Source organism: Salmo salar, chromosome 21 (genome assembly GCF_965601325.2).
Source record: "Salmo salar chromosome 21, fSalSal1, whole genome shotgun sequence".
NCBI lineage: Eukaryota > Metazoa > Chordata > Actinopteri > Salmoniformes > Salmonidae > Salmo > Salmo salar.
Window position 1 is genome coordinate 22,833,786 of NC_138311.1, and position 21,215 is coordinate 22,855,000.

The window sequence follows — 21,215 nt, forward strand, 5'->3', positions numbered from 1 at the left end:
CAAAACTATCTATGCAAGAGTTTTTGTTGTAGGCAGAACGCAGCAGAGTAGGATTCTATTGCATTTACATGCACGACTCAGCCCATACTCTACACAGACCGGCACAGCTTAACCAATCAGAGCTGCAGCCTATATGCAAATAGACCATTGCCATATATGGATCTGTGCCATTCACTTTGAACTGGACTGTGTTTACTACAGCATGAGCAGTCGTAAAATGTTATGGAATGCATTTTCTCCACTGTTTTTGTTGGTAGGCCACTCTGGTAGGCCTACATTATGATCAAGTAGGCTACTGTAACTTAAAGCGGGTACAGCCTCAGTGTTCACAGTAAACGCGCAATGTTCAAGTTTGCGCTCAGCAGACCTGAAATTTGCTCAGTTCAAATGATATATTTTTAGGCTAAACCAATGCATGGCCGTTATTATTTAAAAAAAAAGATGGATGTAATTTGATCTCTTAACCTGACCCAAATAAGATAATGGTTCAATGAGATCGACAAGAGGATGCATATAGACTTCAGGGCTCGACATTAACGCTTGTCCGGGACAGGTAAAAAACCTTTGAGTTTTTAGTAAATGTAAAAAATATCTATACAAAAATTCTAGGGAATAATAATAATTTATATATTCATATTTATAATAAAATAATAATCATTTATAATAATAATAATCAGGATGTTGTGTCCAATGGGGTAAATGCAGATGGACGAACTCCATGCTGTTATTTGACCCATTTCTGGAGGTGTAAATTATATTTTAGATGGTGTCAGCATAATTTTATTTTAATTAATTTTGGAGTAGAATGTCCTTTTTAAAAAGTCACCAGAATTGAGCTTCTGTCCTTCTACATAAAAATTCTCACGAGAAGGACGCCCTAAGCAAGGGGACTGGAATTGGTCAAACTCACATGTATAAAATTAAACTCTTTCACTAAAAGCATGATGGTCATGACTTTCTTACATGGCCCCAGACAATCGCCCCTGCCGACACATAGTTGATGAACAGGTGCCTTATTAAACCAATGCTACATAGGCCTACTTCAGTTGTAAAACCGTCTCTCCACCGTCTTTCCAGCGCTTAATTTTGGGAGCTGAGAAATAAATCTGACCTTGTGAAAGCTGGGATTCATATCTTAGTTAGTTATCTTGCTTTGAAGTAGCCTACTTTAGCCATTTGATCCCTGATTTATTGAATGAGGAAATATTTTATAAAGAAATAAAAGTATATGGTTGTAGTTGTGATGTTTTATAGGATATGAAGGGTGGCCAACCATCCTCCAGGAGAGGATTAAAGGGGCAGTGTTGTATTTTGAGACCGGCTCGAATATGCAAAAATGCCAATAGAAAGAGGGTTGCCTACATTTTAATGATAATAATACATTTTATTTTGCATCATACTAAACAATTTTCAGTTACCTTTTTGGCCCATTTCTGTTACAGACCTTTTTTGGGGGGATGGGGCAAGTGATGATCAAAAGTGGCACATTTTTTTAATGTCAAGCCATCTATTGGTCTCTACTCTGCCTAGAAACAGTCAGCTGGGTCACCATGGAGACAGGGTGTTAATAAACTGCAGTGATTCCCCCAGGGGGAAGCCCTCAGATCATCCTCTCCCTGGGGTTCAGATGATAAACCCTAGATGATTGATCCTAGGGCCATTCAATCAGGGAAAACATCATTCATCCTGCACTTCAATAATTCATTTTTGCGGCCTACTTTATTCAACTAGACAATATGTAAAATGTATAATTTGCTGCAAGGATCAAATTGCTGCAGGAAGAGGCAGAGCAATGTTGCTTTTGGCCTACTCCTCTCCTCCTCTTCTTCTTCCCATGAAAACAAAGCAACCGGGATAAGTGTTTCCACCTCCTCTCCTCCCCCGCTTCCCCACTGGCCACCATCCATCCCACCAAAGAGAAAACAGGTGTCCATTGTTCCCATGGCAACAGGTGCTGAATAGCTGCACCATTATGGATTGAGCGATTTGGTGTGAACATTATTCAAAAATGTGTAATTTACTTCAGCAATGGCTGCTTTGGTTAGATTTGTTTGTGTGTGTGTGGATCTTGATGCATGAAACTGGTTTTCTGTCAGGATTGGGTACAAGCAGAAGGGTGTGTTGACAAGAGCATCAGTGTATTCCTGTGGGCCTTGCGCTCATTTGGAGACCTATATTCAGGCTTTGTGTGTCAACCCATCTGCTCTCCTCTCCTCTTCCCTCTCTTCTCTCACTAATAGACTCCTCCAATTCAACATCCTTGTAGTCAGCATCTAATATAGATCCAGGGCTGGAAATAATCACTGTCCTCAGAGATTTTTCTGCCATTGAAATCCTTGGGCGGGCCGCCTACGCCTAATCGGTGTTTTCTCAGTGTTATTTTAAAAAATATATTTCTTGCATAAAAACACTTTAAGATATAAAGTATGTAGAAAAGATAATGGACTAATGTATTTTTTTTATAATATAATCTTTGAGAACTAACAATCACCAAAATAAAGCTAGACAGTCAAGGAGAATTGAAAATTAAAAAAAAAAAGAATTTAGCTGTACTGATTTTATTATGTTTGAGCAAAATAACACAGCATTAGCCATGACAAAATGCGTATTGCAGGATAATAGCTTTAAAACGGCAATATTTTATCTTAGCTCCATGGCAGAATATGTCGAATCGCAGGAAATTTGTTTTAAAATGGCAAAGAAATCTCTTGGCTCATGGAGAAATGTGTGGAAGAGGGCCTCCCGAGTGGCGCAGCGGTCTAAGGCGTTACTACAGACCCGGGTTCATTCCCAGGCTGTGCCACAACCGGCCATGGCCGGGAGTCCCATAGGACGGTGCACAATTGGACCAGCGTCGTTCGGGTTAGGGGAGGGTTTGGCCGGGGGGGCTTTACTTGGCTCATCATGCCCTAGCAAGTCCTTGTAGAGGGCCGGGTGCCTGCAGGCTGATCACGGTCGCCAGTTGAACGGTGTTTCCTCTGACACATTGGTGCTGCTGGCGGGTGTTAAGGAGCGTGGTTAGGCGGGTCATGTTTCGCAGGACGTGTGACTCCACTTTCGCCTCTCCCGAGCCCGTTGGGGAGTTACAGCAATGAGACAAGATCGTAATTGAAATTGGGACATTTTTGGAAATGTGGAATTGCAGGAAATTTGCTTAAAATTTCTAACATTTCTCTACACCACCAAGATGGGGGCCTCTCAAATGTTCTCTAAAATTCAGCTACACCCCATACCTCACCCCCTACCATGCCAACCACCTAAGTCCCTTTTTGATCCAAAAAAACCCTGGTCCTTTGGAATCAGGTCCAACTCTAATTATATTAAACATCCTCCAACCCAGGAGGCTAGTCAATCTGCAAATAGACGTCATTACAGTGATTGGAATCTCACCTTCAATAATGACCTAGTTGGACCAGTAAATGCCCTAGTCTTGTGCTTTAGCTTATTCTATGGCATGACAACAGGAACGTGGCTGGAGTCGATTATGGGTTATTGAGAATATTGAGTGCTACCGTACCATTTGTTTCAAGTAAGACTTTCTTTAAGAATTAAGAAATATAGAAAATTATGGGAACTTTTTGATCCTGCTTCCTGTGACATAGCTTAACCCCCAGATCTACAGGTAACCACCAAAATAATGAAAACACTTAGTAAATGAGGGATACAAAGTGTATTGAAAGCAGGTGCTTCCACACAGGTGTGGTTCCTGAGTTAATTAAGCATTTAACATCCCATCATGCTTATGGTCATGTATAAAAATGCTGGGCAAGCCATTATTTTGGCTACCATGGCTATACTCCCATAGGATGAAAATGCCCCCATCCACAAGGCATAAGTGCTTACTGAATGTTTTGATGAGCATGAAAATGAAGTAAACCATATGCCATGGCTGTCTCAGTCACCAGATCTCAAACCAATTGAACACTTATGGGAGATTCTGGAGTGGTGCCTAAGACAGTGTTTTCCATCAACAAAACACCAAATGATGGAATTTCTTGTGGAAGAATGGTGTCGCAACCCTCCAATAGAGTTCCAGACACGTGTAGAATCTATGCCAGGGTACATTGAAGCTGTGTTGGCCCACCACCCTATTAAGACACTTTATTTCGGAGTTTCCTTTATTTGGGCAGTTACCTGTAGCTATCAAGTCAACTACTAGCTAGCCAGTTCTCTTGCCTATTTTCTCCAGCTTCCAGGCCATATCCAATGCGAGGCAACAGTCCCATTGCTCTACAGTCCCAAAGCCCGAGAAAGTATTTTGAGGGATGTTTTTCTTTCTCTTCCAACCATATCGTCCTCTTCTGTATCCAACCCAAACCCAGCACCACACACACACACACACACACACACACACACACACACACACACACACACACAGGCCTGCTTATGGTTTTGCGTCCTCTCGCCATCCTGCGTCACTCCACATTTCTACCAATTATCTGATTACAGTGTCCTCTGGGCTGAAAATGAACCAATGGTTTATATATAGTTTTCTGGTTCCAGCTATAGTTTTTATAGTTGCTCTTCCCAGAGACCCGGGCCGTGTATTTACATGTAAACCTAATTATATGGCAACATCGCTCTGTGGTCGGCCCAGATGGCTAAGGTTTCTTGCCTTTGACGTCAGAGCTGTTTGATTTGTCTACACACACACACACACGGATGCACACACACTCACACAGTTTATCTTAACACAATAGACCTATCACACGTCTGGTTAGGGTAGAATATAGCCTGTGTTAAAATAGCCAGACTGTTTTGACACAGAAGGACATTCTTAGGAAAGCATTATGGTAGGTCTATGTTGTTCAACGAAGCGGGGCAGTTTGACTATAAAAATAAGGGTAAACCTTTACGTAGTAATGTCGATATTGGAACATGGGTTGGGAAGGACAAGCAGAGGTAGTAGTGCTTGAAGATACACAGGGATTCAGGGAACAGTCCTGTTAGCCTGATGTGTGTCAATCAACTCATCACATGTAACTTGCGTAGTTTTACAGTGTCTAGTTTATGTGTAATGTATAACTAAAGTTGTATTGCAGTGTGCGGTGCGGGCGGCGACAGAGGGCAGGATCCTGGTTCTAGAGGGGCTGGAGAAAGCAGAGAGGAACGTTCTCCCGGTTCTGAACAACCTGCTGGAGAACCGAGAGATGCAGCTGGAGGACGGACGCTTCCTCATGTCCTACCAGCGCTACGACAAACTACTGACGGTGAGACCTGTTTGTGGGCGCATTGAGCAATGTGTGCTGCCCCAGCGTACAAAGGCAGCTGATTTAACCCTGTCCCCTGCAGGAGCACACCAAAGAGGAGCTGGATGCGTGGCAGATTGTGCGTGTGAGCGAGTACTTCCGGGTCATCGCCTTGGGACTTCCTGTCCCCCGGTACAAAGGCAACCCCTTGGACCCACCCCTCCGATCCCGCTTCCAAGCCAGAGACATCTACTACCTACCCTTCAAGGTTAGAGCAACGATCCCAGATCAACTAGCCTATCTTACGGGCTGTATTAATTACAGATGTGGGTAAGAAGGAGAAAGACTTTGAAGCACCAGTGTCGTGTCTGATTACTTCATATTTCTTCTCTCTCAGGATCAGTTGGAAATCCTGTACGTTGTTGGACCAAATGTGCCTGCCGAGAGGTAAAGACACACACAAACACACACACACACTAATGCTGTACAACTTTAAACAGAGTTATAATTTAGTAATAGCCTAATACGTGTGCTCTGTTGTCACTTTGTATCTCAGGGTATCCCAGCTGCTGTCGTTTGCCACCACTCTCTGTTCCCAGGAGTCACACAACCTGGGTCTGCCTGATTTCCCTGTGGACAACCTGCCTCCTGCTCTCACAGTACTGGTAAGACCAATGGAGGGAGGGAGGGATGAGAGAAGCATGAAGGTGTGGGAGGAGAGGAGTGAGGGTGTAGGGCTAGCCTTGGTCTGCCTGACTTCTCAGTGGACAACCCGCCTCCTGCTCTTCCAGTACTTTTGAGAAACGTCTGGAGGGAAAATGGATGTAGAGGTGAGGGACAAGGGAGTGAGGACATAGAGCTGCTTGACAGATATCCTTGGCATAGGTCTACTCCTCCACATTATTAAGTCAATTCACCCACCAAACAATCAATCAATTAGACAATAAGTCAATCAACCAACCAACTTATCAATCAATGAATTAGTCAATATACACTACCGGTCAAAAGTTTGGACACACCTATTCATTCTGGGTTTTTCTTTAATTTGACTATTTTCTACATTGTAGAATAATAGTGAATACATCAAAACTATGAAATAACACATATGGAATCATGTTAGAATGATGGGTTGAGGTCGGGTGGTTGTGGAGGCCAGGTCATCTGATGCAGCACTCCATCACTCTCCTTCTTGGTTAAATAGCCCTTACACAGCCTGGAGGTGTGTTGGGTCATTGTCCTTTTGAAAAACAAATGATAGTCCCACTAAGCGCAAACCAGATGGGATGGCGTATCGCCGCAGAATGCTGTGGTAGCCATGCTGGTTAAGTGTCCCTTGAATTCTAAATAAATCACTGACATTGTCACCAGCAAAGCACCCCCACACCATCACACCTCCTCCATGCTTCACAGTGGGAACCACACATGCGGAGATCATCCGTTCACCTCTCTGCGTCTCACCTCTCTGCGTCTCACAAAGACACAGCTGTTGGAACTAAAAATCTCAAATTTGGACTCATCAGACCAAAGGACAGATTTCCACCGGTTTAATGTCCATTGCTCGTGTTTCTTGGCCCAAGCAAGTCTCTTCTTATTATTGGTGTCTTTTAGTGGTGGTTTCTTTGCATCAATTTGACAATGAAGGCCTGGTTCACGTAGTCTCCTCTGAATAGTTGATGTTGAGATGTGTCTTACTTTAACTCTGTGAAGCATTTATTTGGGCTGCAATCTGAGGTGCAGTTAACTCTAATGAACTTATCCTCTGCAGCAGAGGTAACTCTGGGTCTTCCTTTCATGTGGCGGTCCTCATGAGAGCCAGTTTCATCATTGCGCTTGATGGTTATTGCAATTGCACATGCAGAAACTTTCAAAGTTCTTGCCATAAAATGGACTTGGTTTTTTACCGAATACGGCTATCTTCTGTATACCACCCCTACCTTGTCACAACGCAATTGATTGGCTCAAATGCATTAAGATGGAAAGAAATTCCACAAATTAACTTTTAACAAGGCACACCTGTTAATTGAAATGCATTCCAGGTGACTACCTCATGAAGCTGGTTGAGAGAATGCCAAGAGCGTGCAAAGCTGTCATCAATGCAAAGGGTGACTGCTTTGAAGAATCTCAAATATAAAATATATTTTGATTTGTTTAACACTTCATTCCATATGTGTTATTTCATAGTTTTGATGTCTTCACTATTATTCTACAATGTAGAAAATGTTAAAAATAAAGAACAACCCTTGAATGAGTAGGTGTGTCCAAACTTTTGACTGGTACTGTATATTCAGTTTCAAACAACCAACCCTTTCCCTGTTCCTGTGTGCTTCCAGGAGCAGTTTCCCATGCTGTCGTCCCAGCAGCTAGTGCAGAGGCTCTACCCCTACCAAGCCATGTTGGGGAAGGAGGGCCGCACCGCCGTGGAGGGGGTTCTTAGTGTATGAACACACACGCACAGACATGCACGTGCACACACACACACACACACACACACACACACACACACACACACACACACACACACACACACACACACACACACACACACACACACACACACACACAGCTGACTGTTGTCGTCTCTCTCCAGAGGTTTGAGTTGCTGGACGCGTGTCAGCAGCCGGCTTCCAGTGCTGTCCTGAAGGTGGTGCCCGCGAGCACAGAGCAGCCCGGCCAGGCGGGAGCCCAGGCTGACGTCACAGTCCGCATCACAGACAAGGACATCACCTTCCAGGTAACACAACCCCTTTGTGATTGTGGACCATTCTGTAGAGAAGGCTGACTACTGGGGCAGTGTTTGGGGTTTGGAGGAATGACATACCAGAGTTGAGATGTTCTGGTCCACAGCTATCTACTAGGCTGTATATGGCTTTGGTCCTCAGTTCTAAGTCGCCTGGTCAATGAGAATGGTGGCATTATCAGCTGTTCTTTGAAAGCTCTTATTTGTTGTGTGTTTGAACTCTCATGTGGGACGTTGGAAGTGTGTGTGTTTGATCTTCTGTGAGGCCCCATATCTACCGGTTATGAGAGAAAGGAAGTACGTAATATGGATTAAAGATGGTGTGTGTTGATGTGTAACTAAATGGTGATATCTGGTTGTTTTTCTAGTTAATATAAACTTGTCAATCTCTGTTTTCTTTAGCATTACTGGATTCCTCTCTCGCGCTCTCACTCTCTCGCTTTCTCTCTCTCGCTTTCTCTCTCTCGCTTTCTCTCTCTCGCTTTCTCTCTCGCTTTCTCTCTCGCTCTCTCTCTCGCTCTCTCTCTCGCTTTCTCTCTCGCTTTCTCTCTCTCGCTTTCTCTCTCACTCTCTCGCTTTCTCTCTCACTCTCTCGCTTTCTCTCTCTCGCTTTCTCGCTCTCTCTCTTTCTCGCTCTCTCTCGCTCCTACCTATCTACCTATCTATCTATCTATCTATCTATCTATCTATCTATCTATCTATCTATCTATCTATCTATCTATCTATCTATCTATCTATCTATCTATCTATCTATCGGTCCTAGTCCTATTTTTGCTATGTCATTATGGGGTATTGTGTGTGTGTGTGGCTTGATGAGGGGAAAAAAACAATTTAATCCATTTTAGAATAAGGCTGTAACGTAACAAAATGTGGGAAAAGTCCAGGTGTGTGTGTGTGTGTGTGTGTGTGTGTGTGTGTGTGTGTGTGTGTGTGTGTGTGTGTGTGTGTGTGTGTGTGTGTGTGTGTGTGTGTGTGTGTGTGTGTGTGTGTGTGTGTGTGTGTGTGTGTGTGTGTGTGTGTGTGTGTGGGGCAAGAAAAAGTATGTCAACCCTTTGGAATCACCTGGATTTCTGCATAAATTGGTAATCAAATTTGATCTGATCTTCATCTAGGTCACAACAACAGACAAACATAGTGTGCTTAAACTAATAACACAGAAATGATTGTATTTTTCTTGTCTATATTGAATACATAATTTAAACAATCACAGTGTAGGTTGGAAAAAGTATGTGAACCCCTAGGCTAATGACTTCTCCAAAAGCGAATTGGAGTCAGCTAACCTGGAGTCCAATCAATGAGACGAGATTGGAGATGTTGGTTAGAGCTGCCCTGCCCTATAAAAAACACTCACAAAATTTGAGTTTGCTATTCACAAGAAGCATTGCCTGATGTGAACCATGCCTCGAACAGAAGAGATCTCAGAAGACCTAAGATTAAGAATTGTTGACTTGCATAAAGCTGGAAAGGGTTACACAAGTATCTCTAAAAGCCTTGATGTTCATCAGTCCACGGTAAGACACATTGTCTATAAATGGAGAAAGTTAAGCACTGTTGCTACTCTCCCTAGGAGTGGCCATCCTGCAAAGATGACTGCAAGAGCACATCGCAGAATGCTCAATGAGGTTAAGAAGAATCCTAGAGTATCAGCTAAGGACTTACAGAAATCTCTGGAACATGCTAACATCTCTGTTGAAGAGTCTACGATACGTAAAATACTAAACAAGAATGGTGTTCATGGGAGGACACCACGGAAGAAGCCACTGCTGTCCCAAAAAAACATTGCTGCACGTCTGAAGTTTACAAAAGAGCACCTGGATATTCCACAGCGCTACTGGCAAAATATTCTGTGGAAAGATTAAACTAAAGTTTTGTTGTTTGGAAGGAACACACAACACTATGTGTGGAGGAAAAAGGGCACAGCACACCAACATCAAAACCTCATCCCAACTGTAAAGTATGGTGGAGGGAGCATCATGGTTTGGGGCTGCTTTGCTGCCTCAGGGCCTGAACAGCTTGCTATTATTGACGGGAAAATGAATTCCCAAGTTTATCAAGACATTTTGCAGGACAATGTTAGGCTTTCTGTCCGCCAATTGAAGCTCAACAGAAGTTTGGTGATGTAACAGGACAACGACCCAAAACACAGAAGTAAATCAACAACAGAATGGCTTCAAAAGAAGAAAATATGCCTTCTGGAGTGGCCCAGTCAGAGTCCTGATCTCAACCTGATTGAGATGCTGTGGCTTTACCCCCTGACGAGCAGTTCACACCAGACATCCCAAGAATACTGCTGAACTGAAACGGTTTTGTAATAAGGAATGTTCCAAAATTCCTCCTGAACGTTGTGCAGGTCTGATCCGCAACTACAGAAAATGTTTGATTGAGGTTATTGCTGCCAAAGGACGGTCAACCAGTTATTACATCCAAGGGTTCACATACTTTTTCCACCCTGCACTGTTCAATAAATACATGAAAACGTATAATTGTTTGTGTGTTATTAGTTTAAGCAGACTGTTTGTCTATTGTTGTGACCTAGATGAAGATCAGACCAATTTATGCCGAAATCCAGATATTTCGAAAGGGTTCACATACTTTTTCTTGCCACTGTGTGTGTGTGTGTGTGTGTGTGTGTGTGTGTGTGTGTGTGTGTGTGTGTGTGTGTGTGTGTGTGTGTGTGTGTGTGTGTGTGTGTGTGTGTGTGTGTGTGTGTGTGTGTGTGTACATATCGGTATCTCTGAAATTCAATATGCTTTAATGGCGTTAATGACAAGGTCAGTGTTGCCAAAGCGAAGTAAAACGCATAAAAATTATGAAAACAACATCGACATCAATAAGAATATTAGCTGTAATACTCTCTGATTACAGGTCCCAGCAGGCACCAATGCACCGCGCCCCCCCAACAGTAACCCCGCATTCATCAGCACCCCGAGCCACGCCCAGCTCCTGGCTGAGATGGTGCAGTCACACCTAGTCAAAGACATGTGCCTTATAGGGGCTAAGGTACACACACACACACACACACTGCTGCGATATACTATTTATTCACCTGCTTGACCAAGACACTACCTAATTTATATTTGTAAATACAGTCATTCTTGACAGTACATTCATTATCTATACTGTATATCCTATTGTGTACACATCAGGCTATTACTATGCATACTATACCTCTTCTATTATTAGTTATTTTTTCCATGACAAATATAATTTCATTAGATCGTTTTATTTGACACACGCACGCTAACCTCCATCTAAGATGCTTAGTTACGTTTAATGTGTGTTGGTTTGCTTTTGCTCCTTGGACAACAATTATGACCAAGTCTTGTATGTTTTCAGGGTTGTGGCAAGTCAGCGGTTGCCAAAGAGTTTGCTGAGATGCTGGGTTACAACATGGAGCCTGTAATGCTCTATCAGGTAGGAATACAGTACCTCCCAACTCTCCATTTGGAGGCTGTGTGTCTGTGTGTGTCTGCGTGTTGGAGAAAACAACCCCTTGGCTGAGGTTCAGTTGTCCAGAGCTGCATCACTGACATGTCACGTCTTCCTCTTTTCAAAAGACGACTGGAATCATTATGTTCAACGGTCAGATAATGGACTTTTGGTTGAATAAATGATTGTCATGCTTTATTCCACGTTGATGGACTTGATAACTGACTGAGAGAGAAGGATGTCTTTCTCAGACTGCACACACACACACACACACACACACACAGTTGTCCCTTCCATAGCAGACACATGGTAATGGGTCACTTCATGGCTCTGTCCCAGGGGTTAATGTTCTGTATTTCACAGGAGCACGTTCCTCACATAACTCGCCGTGTGTGTGTGAAAGCAAATGTTTTCTTAGTGAGAGAGAGAGAGATTGTGTGTGTTACAAACAGTATGTGGCTTATAAGTTGTCGGGATCTGTTGTGTTTGTGAGACAGTGGCTATGATTACAACACCTCATCGCTCTCTCTTTGTCACCTGTCTATAGGACATGACAGCAAGGGACCTGTTACAGCAGCGCTATACGTTAGCTAATGGAGACACAGCGTGGAGACCCTCTCCCCTGGTCACTGCTGCCCAGGAGGGCAAGCTACTGCTGCTGGACGGCATACACCGGGTTAACCTGGGAACCCTGGCTGTACTCTCCAGGTACATAGTCACTTACACGCAGTGACAGACACACACATGCAGACAGGAACACGTGCACACTCACATATAGCATATCATCTACTAATAGCTTGTCTACTGTATTACAGCTTAATGGCCACTGTGACTGGTCCTAGATCAGTCATCAACTAATATAGAGGTCTTCAACCTTTTCTTGTCTAGGGACCCCCTCCCAGGCAAACCGGCGAACTAGGGACCCCCATCATATGTTAACTTCTATGGGCTAGGTGGGACGTTAGCGTCCCACTCTATTCAACAGCCAGTGGAATCGCGTGGCGCGAAATACAAATACCTCAAAAATGCTATAACTTCAATTTCTCAAACATATGACTATTTTACACCATTTTAAAGACAAGACTCTCGTTAATCTAACCACATTGTCCGATTTCAAAAAGGCTTTACAGCGAAAGCAAAACATTAGATTATGTCAGGAGAGTACCCTGCCAAAAATAATCACACAGCCATTTTCAAAGCAAGCATATATGTCACAAAAACCAAAACCACAGCTAAATGCAGCACTAACCTTTGCTCTTCATCAGATGACACTCCTAGGACACCCCATTCCACTTTCTGGCGGCTTTAGAGAGCCAATGGAAGCCTTAGAAAGTGTCACGTTACAGCACAGATGCTGTATTTTCGATAGAAATGCAACAGAAGGACAACAAATTGTCAGACAGGGCACTTCCTGTATGGAATCTTCTCAGGTTTTGGCCTGCCATATGAGTTCTGTTATACTCACAGACACCATTCAAACAGTTTTCGAAACTTTAGAGTGTTTTCTATCCAAATCTACTAATTATATGCATATTCTCGTTTCTGGGCAAGAGTAGTAACCAGTTTAAATCGGGTACGTTTTTTATCCGGACGTGAAAATACTGCCCCCTAGCCCCAACAGGTTAACAAAAACATTTTTTCATCAGGTGAATGATAACGGCAAGGAGAAGTAATCAACATTTTAAAATTAATAGATTTGGTGGATAGTTTTTCGTTATTTTGACCTACCCACATTATAATTGGAAAAGCAAGTGTAAACTCAACATACCCTATTAGCTAGAAAGGTAACGCCAAACCAGGGTTTCCATTAGGAAATTGTGTCTCTGAACATTTGACCGGCAGCATTTTAATTTACTGTACATTTGAGAAATGTATCGGAACCACGTGCATTGGGTGCGTAACCTGATTGGGTCATCCACCTACGGTGCTCAGAATGACAGAAACCACATTTAGATTATGGTAGTTCATATTTACAGAACATGCAAGGGACCGCAACAATGTACCGAATTCTGATGCGCACTTTGTAGTTAGAATAACTGTCCACATTTCCTTTTCCTCAACTAACAAGACAAGTAACGAACAGAAAAATCACTAACCTATGTCTACTATCCCCCATAGAAGAAAAGTTGACCTATTCTATTGGTCAGCTTGTCGAGAAAAAAATAGCCTATTCCAAACAGACTCTGGGACAGTTGTGGGATGATTGAGCCCAAATTCATACGATCAGTAGGCCTAGGCTACATAAAGATGTTTTTTAAAAAGCAACAGATCAGAACGTTTAGCTTAAAGTGTTGATAAACTATTATTTCTTCACATTATAAGAGCAGCAATGCGCATAAGGCGGTAGGCTACGTGCAAATGTTTGTTCGATAATGCAATTAACGGGAAAACACCATTGGGAAGAAAGAGAGGAGCTCTAATATGCAACAACTAGCATGGGTTGCTAATATGACTAGGATTGTGCCTGAAATAATTAGATATCAAATATTTGCCCCACGGATATGGTCAAGTTTGGCTAGGCTACTTTGAAGTGAGGTAGGCATGTAGTAAAGCATTCAGGTTTCAAACAATTAAGTTTATGTTTTGAAAATGCATACTGCCTCTAGCTCATTGCAAAGTGCTGTATGACTCGCTGATGATGCCTGCCTTCTGTTGCCAATGTATTTGCTGTTTGAGTTGCTGTAGCATCAACTCTTGTGCTGTCTGACAGACTTTCTGCTCAAAGGCTCTGTATGCTGTAATTTAATTCCATAAAAGTATGCAAATTCATCTGTAGACCGATAAGCTTGACAAGTCAAATGTATTTACATCGACTGGTATTTCCATCAATGAAAAGGCTAAAAAGCATTATTTTGCAATGGGATTTTTCTTCTCCTGGACAATTGGCCAGCTCAAATTTGATTTATCTACTTTTCAACAACAACAACAATTGCAGCCAAAAGCTGGCTATAACCGGCTAATGGAAACCCTGCTCCAAACACATATTAGCTAAGAACAGCTGTTTTGTCACGGTTAAAGGCCCAGTGCAGTCCACATTTTTTTTTTTTACCTTTATTTAAAAATGGTCCAACGCAGCCATTTTTAGTTCAATATCAAATCATTTCTTGGGTAACAATTATTAAGTATCTTACTTGTTTTTAATGAAAATGGTCAAAAAGCAACAACAATTGCTTCTTTGCAAAGAGCAATTTCTCAAGCAAAAATTTTGCTAGGACTGACTGGGATTGTCTGAGTCGGGAGGAGGAAACTGAAAATGAGCTGTTATTGGCAGAGAGGTTTGGAACTGTCTTTCTTATTGGTCTATTAACTAATTTACCGCATGGTGATGTCACCATGGAAGGCCAAAACTCCATCCCACCAAAACAGGCTGAAATTTCAGGCGGTCTTTTCAAACAGTTCTTACACTAAAAGGTTATTATCATAATTTTCTCAATTTCACAGTATTATTCCAAACTCAGTGTGGAAATATACACTAAGCATACAAAACATTTAGGACACCTTACTAATATTGAGTTGCACCCCTCCCCCTTAGAACAGCCTCAAATCGTCGGGGCATGTAGTAAACAAGGTGTTGAAAGCGTTCCACAGGGATGCTGGCCCATGTTGACTCCAATGCTTCCCACAGTTATGTCAAGTTGGCTGGATGTCCTTTGGGTGGTGGACCATTCTTGATACACACGGAAACTGTTGAGTGTGAAAAACTCAGCAGCGTTGCAGTTCTTGACACAAACCGGTGCGCCTGGCACCTCCCTCCATACCCCGTTCAAAGGCACTTAAATCTTTTGTCTTGCCCATTCATCCTTTGAATGGCACACATACACAATCCATGTCTCAATTGTCTCAAGGCTTAAAAATGCTTCTTTAACCTGTCTCCTCCCCTTCATCTACACTGACTGAAGTGGATTTAACAAGTGACATCAATAAGGGATCATAGCTTTCACCTGGATACACCTGGTCAGTCTATGTTATTAAAAGGGGAGGCAGGTAGCCTAGTGGTTAGAGCGTTGGGCCAGTAACCGAAAGGTTGCTGGAACGAATCCCCGAGCTGACAAGGTACAAATCTGTCGATCTGCCTCTGAACAAGGCAGTTAACCCACTGTTCCCCGGTAGGCCATCATTGTAAATAAGAATTTGTTCTTAACTGACTTGCGTAGTTAAATAAAGGTTAGTCATGTGTTGGCCAAAGTGTATGTAACGCTTTATTTACAGTGGGGGAAAAAAGTATTTGATCCCTTGCTGATTTTGTACGTTTGCCCACTGATAAAGAAAGGATCAGTCTATAATTTTAATGGTAGGTTTATTTGAGCAGTGAGAGACAGAATAACAACAAAAATATCCAGAAAAACGCATGTAAAAAATGTTATAAATTGATTTGCATTTTAATGAGGGAAATAAGTATACTGGCCACTGTGACTGGTCCTGGATCAATCATCCATTAATACTATATCTACTGTAATTTAGGTTACTCCATGACAGAGAGCTGTCTCTGTACGACGGGTCCAGACTTCTGAGGTGGGACAGATACCAGGCACTCAAGGAAGAGCTACAGCTTACAGACGATCAGCTACACGAAAGGTATACACGCAAGTAGGAACACATATTCCGAGGCATGTATGTTCGCTAGAGCTGGTGCCAAATTATGACACCAGTGCTGCCCTGTGGGAGCAACCTGTTCACCCATTATCTCCAGCTATGCAACTTCCTGTTTGCCAGTCTGTGGCATAATTTTGTGTGCTGCTATTTTGGCCAGGTCTCTTGAAAAATAGATTTGTAATGAGTCTAACCTAAAATAAATAAATCAAATAATAACATGGTGTTTCACTTTCGATCTCCCTGTGGCAGCCTGGTCTCATAGACTAGACGTAACATAGTAAAAGTAAATCCAGGACACTCAAATTAGTATGATGTTTTACGTTTGGTATGGTTACATAAGACAGAAGGTTACTTAAGGCAAAAACGAAAGGAGGGTGGATGGGTGGGTTTATAACGCGAACGTGTGCTCGTTTTTAGTTTCCAATGACTCATCCTTTCCTGTTTCCTTTCATTAAGGTTAACCCAATGGTTGCGTTTTCGAATCTCATTACGGACAACTTTTGCATTTGAGATAATTAGCAACTTTTCAACTACACTGAACAAAAATATAAACGCAACATGTAAAGTGTTGGTCCCATGTTTCATGAGCTGATATAAAAGATCCCAGAAGTGTTCCATACCCACAAAAAGCTTATTTCTCTAAAATTGTGGACACAAATTTATTTACATCCCTGTTAGTAAGCATTTCAAGTGTGGCATTTCAAGATGCTGATTAAACAGCATGATCATTACACAGGTGCACCTTGTGCTGGGTACAATAAAATGCCACCGCAGACCACGTGTAACCACGCCAGACCAAATCTGTCGTTCTACCCCTGAACAAGGCAGTTAACCCACTGTTCCTAGGCCGTCATTGTATATAAGAATTTGTTCTTAACTGACTTGCCTAGTTAAATAAAGGTTAAATAAAAAAAAATATGAAAAAAATAAGTTACATGGACTCACTCTGTGTGCAATAATAGTGTCTAACATGATTATTTTATTGGCTACCTCATGTCTGTACCACACACATACAATTATCTGTAAAGTCCCTCAGTCCAGCAGTGAATTTCAAATACAGATTCAACCACAAAGACTAGGGAGGTTTTCCAATGCCTTGCAAAGAAGGGTAGATGGGTAAAAAATAAAAAAGCAGACATTGAATATCCCTTTAAGCATGGTGACGTTATTAATTACACTTTGGATGGTGTATCAATACACCCAGTCACTTCAAAGATACTGGCGTCCTTCCTAACTCAGTTTCCGGAGAGGAAGGAAACCGCTCAGGAATTTCACAATGAGTCCAATGCTGACTTTAAAACAGTTACATTTTAATGGCTGTGATAAGAGAGAACTGATGATGGATCAACAACATTGTAGTTACTCCACAATAACAACCAAAATTACAGAGTGAAAAGAAGGAAGCCTGTAAATAATAAAAATAATCCAAAACATGCATCCTGTTTGCAACAAGGCACCTAAGTAAAACTGAACAAACAAATTGGCAAAGAAATGAACTTTATGCATTAGGTTTAGGGCAAAACCAACACTCACAGCTGTAATTGCTGTCGAAGGTGATTCTAACATGTATTGACTCAGGGGTGTGAATACTTATGTAAATTAGATATTTCTGTATTTCATTTTAAATAAATTGCAAAAATGTCTAAAAACATGTTTCCACTTTGTCATTATGGGGTATTGTGTGAAGATGGGTGAGAAAAAAAACACATATTTCATCAATTTTGAATTCAGGCTGTAACACAACAAAATGTGGAATAAGTCAAGGGGTATGAATACTTTCTGAAGGGACTGTATTGTACGAATTGCAATTTGTAACATAATATACAAAATGGATGATGGACATCCACAAATTACTACATATTATACGAAACATAGCATGTCAGTGTGTGACGAATTTACGTACAGAATAATATGAAATGCTCTGAGACCAGGTTGCCTGTGGAGATGGCAGTTCTGCCTGTGATGTGTTGTGATGGTGGCTGTATGTGTGTGATGAAGGGATACAACACCCTATCATGTTAATTAGCGTGCCGTCCATTTAGATATCACAGTGTGTGTGTGCAATTTTTTATTTTATTTTCTAATGACTCATCCTTCCTGTGGTTAGTCATTCAATAATACCTCCTCTCAGGTGTCATACCACACACAGACTTTCAGGTGTCAGACAGAACAGTGAAGTTATGGGCTGTGTAATGTCAGGTGTTGATTAAGCCTCATTATTAACCCTATGAGGTTTGGAGTCTGCTGGTTTTCTGTTCTACCTGATCATTAATTGCACACTTGGTATTCCAGGTGTTAATCAGTCCCCGATTAGAGGGACACAATTAAAAAAATGTGGTGGAACTGGCTTTGAGGTCCAGAGTTGAGTTTGAGGGGTCTAGGGACATGAGCTATGACTTACGGTGTGACACACACACACACACACACCACTGACACACACCTCAGGACGTGACCTTGAAGTCAGAGGCAGGTCAGTCAGTAGACAGGGAGGGGGGGAGCTCATAATAATGACTTGAACGGTTTGAATGGAACGGCATCAGACACATGGAAATCATTCCTCTAGTTCCTGTCCAGCCATTACCATGAGCCCATCCTCCCCAATTATGGTCCCACCAACCTCCTGTGCAGTGTAGTATTTAAATATCTGTGTCAGAAGTGACACCCTGACAATGACTGCTTTCATCTCCACCGTCATAACAGGAAATTAGTAGGAGAGAGAAAGGGGAGAGATATAGAGGAATAGAATGAGGATAGAGGAATGTGGTAAATAGAGAGAGGGAGGGAGAGATATAGAGGAATAGAATGAGGATAGAGGAATGTGGTAAATAGAGAGAGGGAGGGAGAGAGAGATATAGAATGAGGATAGAGGAATGTGGTAAGGAGAGGGAGGGGGAGGGAGAGAGAGAGCGGGGAGAGATATAGAGGAATAGAACGAGGATAGAGGAATGTGGTAGAGGGAGGGAGAGAGAGCGGGGGAGAGAGGGGTATAGAACGAGGATCGAGGGATGTGGTAAGGAGAGGGAGGGGGGAGAGAGAGCGGGGGAGAGATATAGAGGAATAGAACGAGGATAGAGGAATGTGGTAGAGGGAGGGAGAGAGAGCGGGGGAGAGAGGGGTATAGAACGAGGATCGAGGGATGTGGTAAGGAGAGGGAGGGGGGAGAGAGAGCGGGGGAGAGATATAGAGGAATAGAACGAGGATAGAGGAATGTGGTAAGGAGAGAGGGGGAGGGAGAGAGAGCGGGGGAGAGATATAGAGGAATGTGGTGAGGGAGGGGGAGGGAGAGAGATATAGAGGAATGTGGTAAGGAGAGGGAGGGGAGGGAGAGAGAGATGGAGAGAGATATAGAGGAATGTGGTAAGGAGGGGGAGGGAGAGATATAGGGGGAGGGAGAGATATAGAGGAAAAGGGGGAGAGAGAGAGAGAGAGGCATGTGGTAAGGAGAGGGAGGGAGAGAGATATAGAGGCATGTGGTAAGGAGAGGGAGGGAGAGAGATATAGAGGAATGTGGTAAGGAGAGGGAGGGAGGGAGAGAGATATAGAGGAATGTGGTAAGGAGAGGGAGGGAGAGAAATATAGAGGAATGTGGTAAGGAGAGAGGGGGAGGGAGAGATATAGAGGAATGTGGTAGGGAGGGGGAGGGAGAGAGATATAGAGGAATGTGGTAAGGAGAGGGAGGGAGAGAGATATAGAAGGATGTGGTAAGGAGAGGGAGGGGGAGGGGGAGAGATATAGAGGGATGTGGTAAGGAGAGGGAGGGAGGGAGATATAGAGGAATGTGGTAAGGAGAGGGGGGAGATATAGAGGGATGTGGTAAGGAGAGGGAGGGAGAGAGATATAGAAGGATGTGGTAAGGAGAGGGAGGGGGAGGGGGAGAGATATAGAGGAATGTGGTAAGGAGAGGGAGGGAGGGAGATATAGAGGAATGTGGTAAGGAGAGGGGGGAGATATAGAGGGATGTGGTAAGGAGAGGGAGGGAGAGAGATATAGAAGGATGTGGTAAGGAGAGGGAGGGGGAGGGGGAGAGATATAGAGGAATGTGGTAAGGAGGGGGAGGAGATATAGAGGAATGTGGTAAGGAGAGGGAGGGAGGGAGATATAGAGGAATGTGGTAAGGAGGGGGAGAGATATAGAGGAATGTGGTAAGGAGAGGGAGGGAGGGAGATATAGAGGAATGTGGTAGGGAGGGGGAGGGAGAGAGATATAGAGGAATGTGGTAAGGAGAGAGGGGGAGGGAGAGAGATATAGAGGGATGTGGTAAGGAGAGGGAGGGAGAGAGATATAGAAGGATGTGGTAAGGAGAGGGAGGGGGAGGGGGAGAGATATAGAGGAATGTGGTAAGGAGAGGGAGGGAGGGAGATATAGAGGAATGTGGTAAGGAGAGGGGGGAGATATAGAGGGATGTGGTAAGGAGAGGGAGGGAGAGAGATATAGAAGGATGTGGTAAGGAGAGGGAGGGGGAGGGGGAGAGATATAGAGGAATGTGGTAAGGAGGGGGAGGAGATATAGAGGAATGTGGTAAGGAGAGGGAGGGAGGGAGATATAGAGGAATGTGGTAAGGAGGGGGAGAGATATAGAGGAATGTGGTAAGGAGAGGGGGGAGATATAGAGGAATGTGGTAAGGAGAGGGAGGGAGGGGAGGGAGATATAGAGGAATGTGGTAAGGAGAGGGAGGGGGAGGGAGAGAGATATAGAGGAATGTGGTAAGGAGAGGGAGGGAGGGGAGGGAGAGAGATATAGAGGAATGTGGTAAGGAGAGAGGGGGAGGGAGAGAGATATAGAGGAATGTGGTAAGGAGAGGGGGGGGGAGGGAGAGAGATATAGAGGAATGTGGTAAGGAGAGGGAGGGGGAGGGAGAGAGATATAGAGGAATGTGGTAAGGAGAGGGAGGGGGAGGGAGAGAGATATAGAGGAATGTGGTAAGGAGGGGGAGGGAGAGAGATATAGAGGAATGTGGTGGGGAGGGGGAGGGAGAGAGATATAGAGGAATGTGGTAAGGAGGGGGAGGGAGAGAGATATAGAGGAATGTGGTAAGGAGGGGGAGGGAGAGAGATATAGAGGAATGTGGTAAGGAGAGGGAGGGGGAGAGATATAGAGGAATGTGGTAAGGAGAGGGAAGGAGAGAGATATAGAGGAATGTGGTAAGGAGGGGGATGGAGAGAGATATAGAGGAATGTGGTAAGGAGAGGGAGGGAGAGAGAGAGAGATATAGAGGAATGTGGTGGGGAGGGGGAGGGAGAGAGATATAGAGGAATGTGGTAAGGAGA

General features: G+C 43.3%; 1 protein-coding gene across 1 annotated transcript in view; it reads left to right on the forward strand.

Moving 5' to 3' along the window:
• Positions 1–21,215, forward strand: part of vwa8 (von Willebrand factor A domain containing 8) — an 86,285-nt gene that overhangs the window by 4,844 nt on the left and 60,226 nt on the right. The window contains exons 5-14 of the mRNA XM_082967038.1: positions 5,043–5,210; positions 5,293–5,457; positions 5,587–5,636; positions 5,746–5,854; positions 7,520–7,624; positions 7,777–7,920; positions 10,792–10,926; positions 11,263–11,340; positions 11,903–12,063; positions 15,817–15,930. Coding sequence (XP_082823164.1) covers positions 5,043–5,210; positions 5,293–5,457; positions 5,587–5,636; positions 5,746–5,854; positions 7,520–7,624; positions 7,777–7,920; positions 10,792–10,926; positions 11,263–11,340; positions 11,903–12,063; positions 15,817–15,930 — 1,229 coding nt within the window. The remainder of the gene's footprint in view (positions 1–5,042; positions 5,211–5,292; positions 5,458–5,586; positions 5,637–5,745; positions 5,855–7,519; positions 7,625–7,776; positions 7,921–10,791; positions 10,927–11,262; positions 11,341–11,902; positions 12,064–15,816; positions 15,931–21,215) is intronic.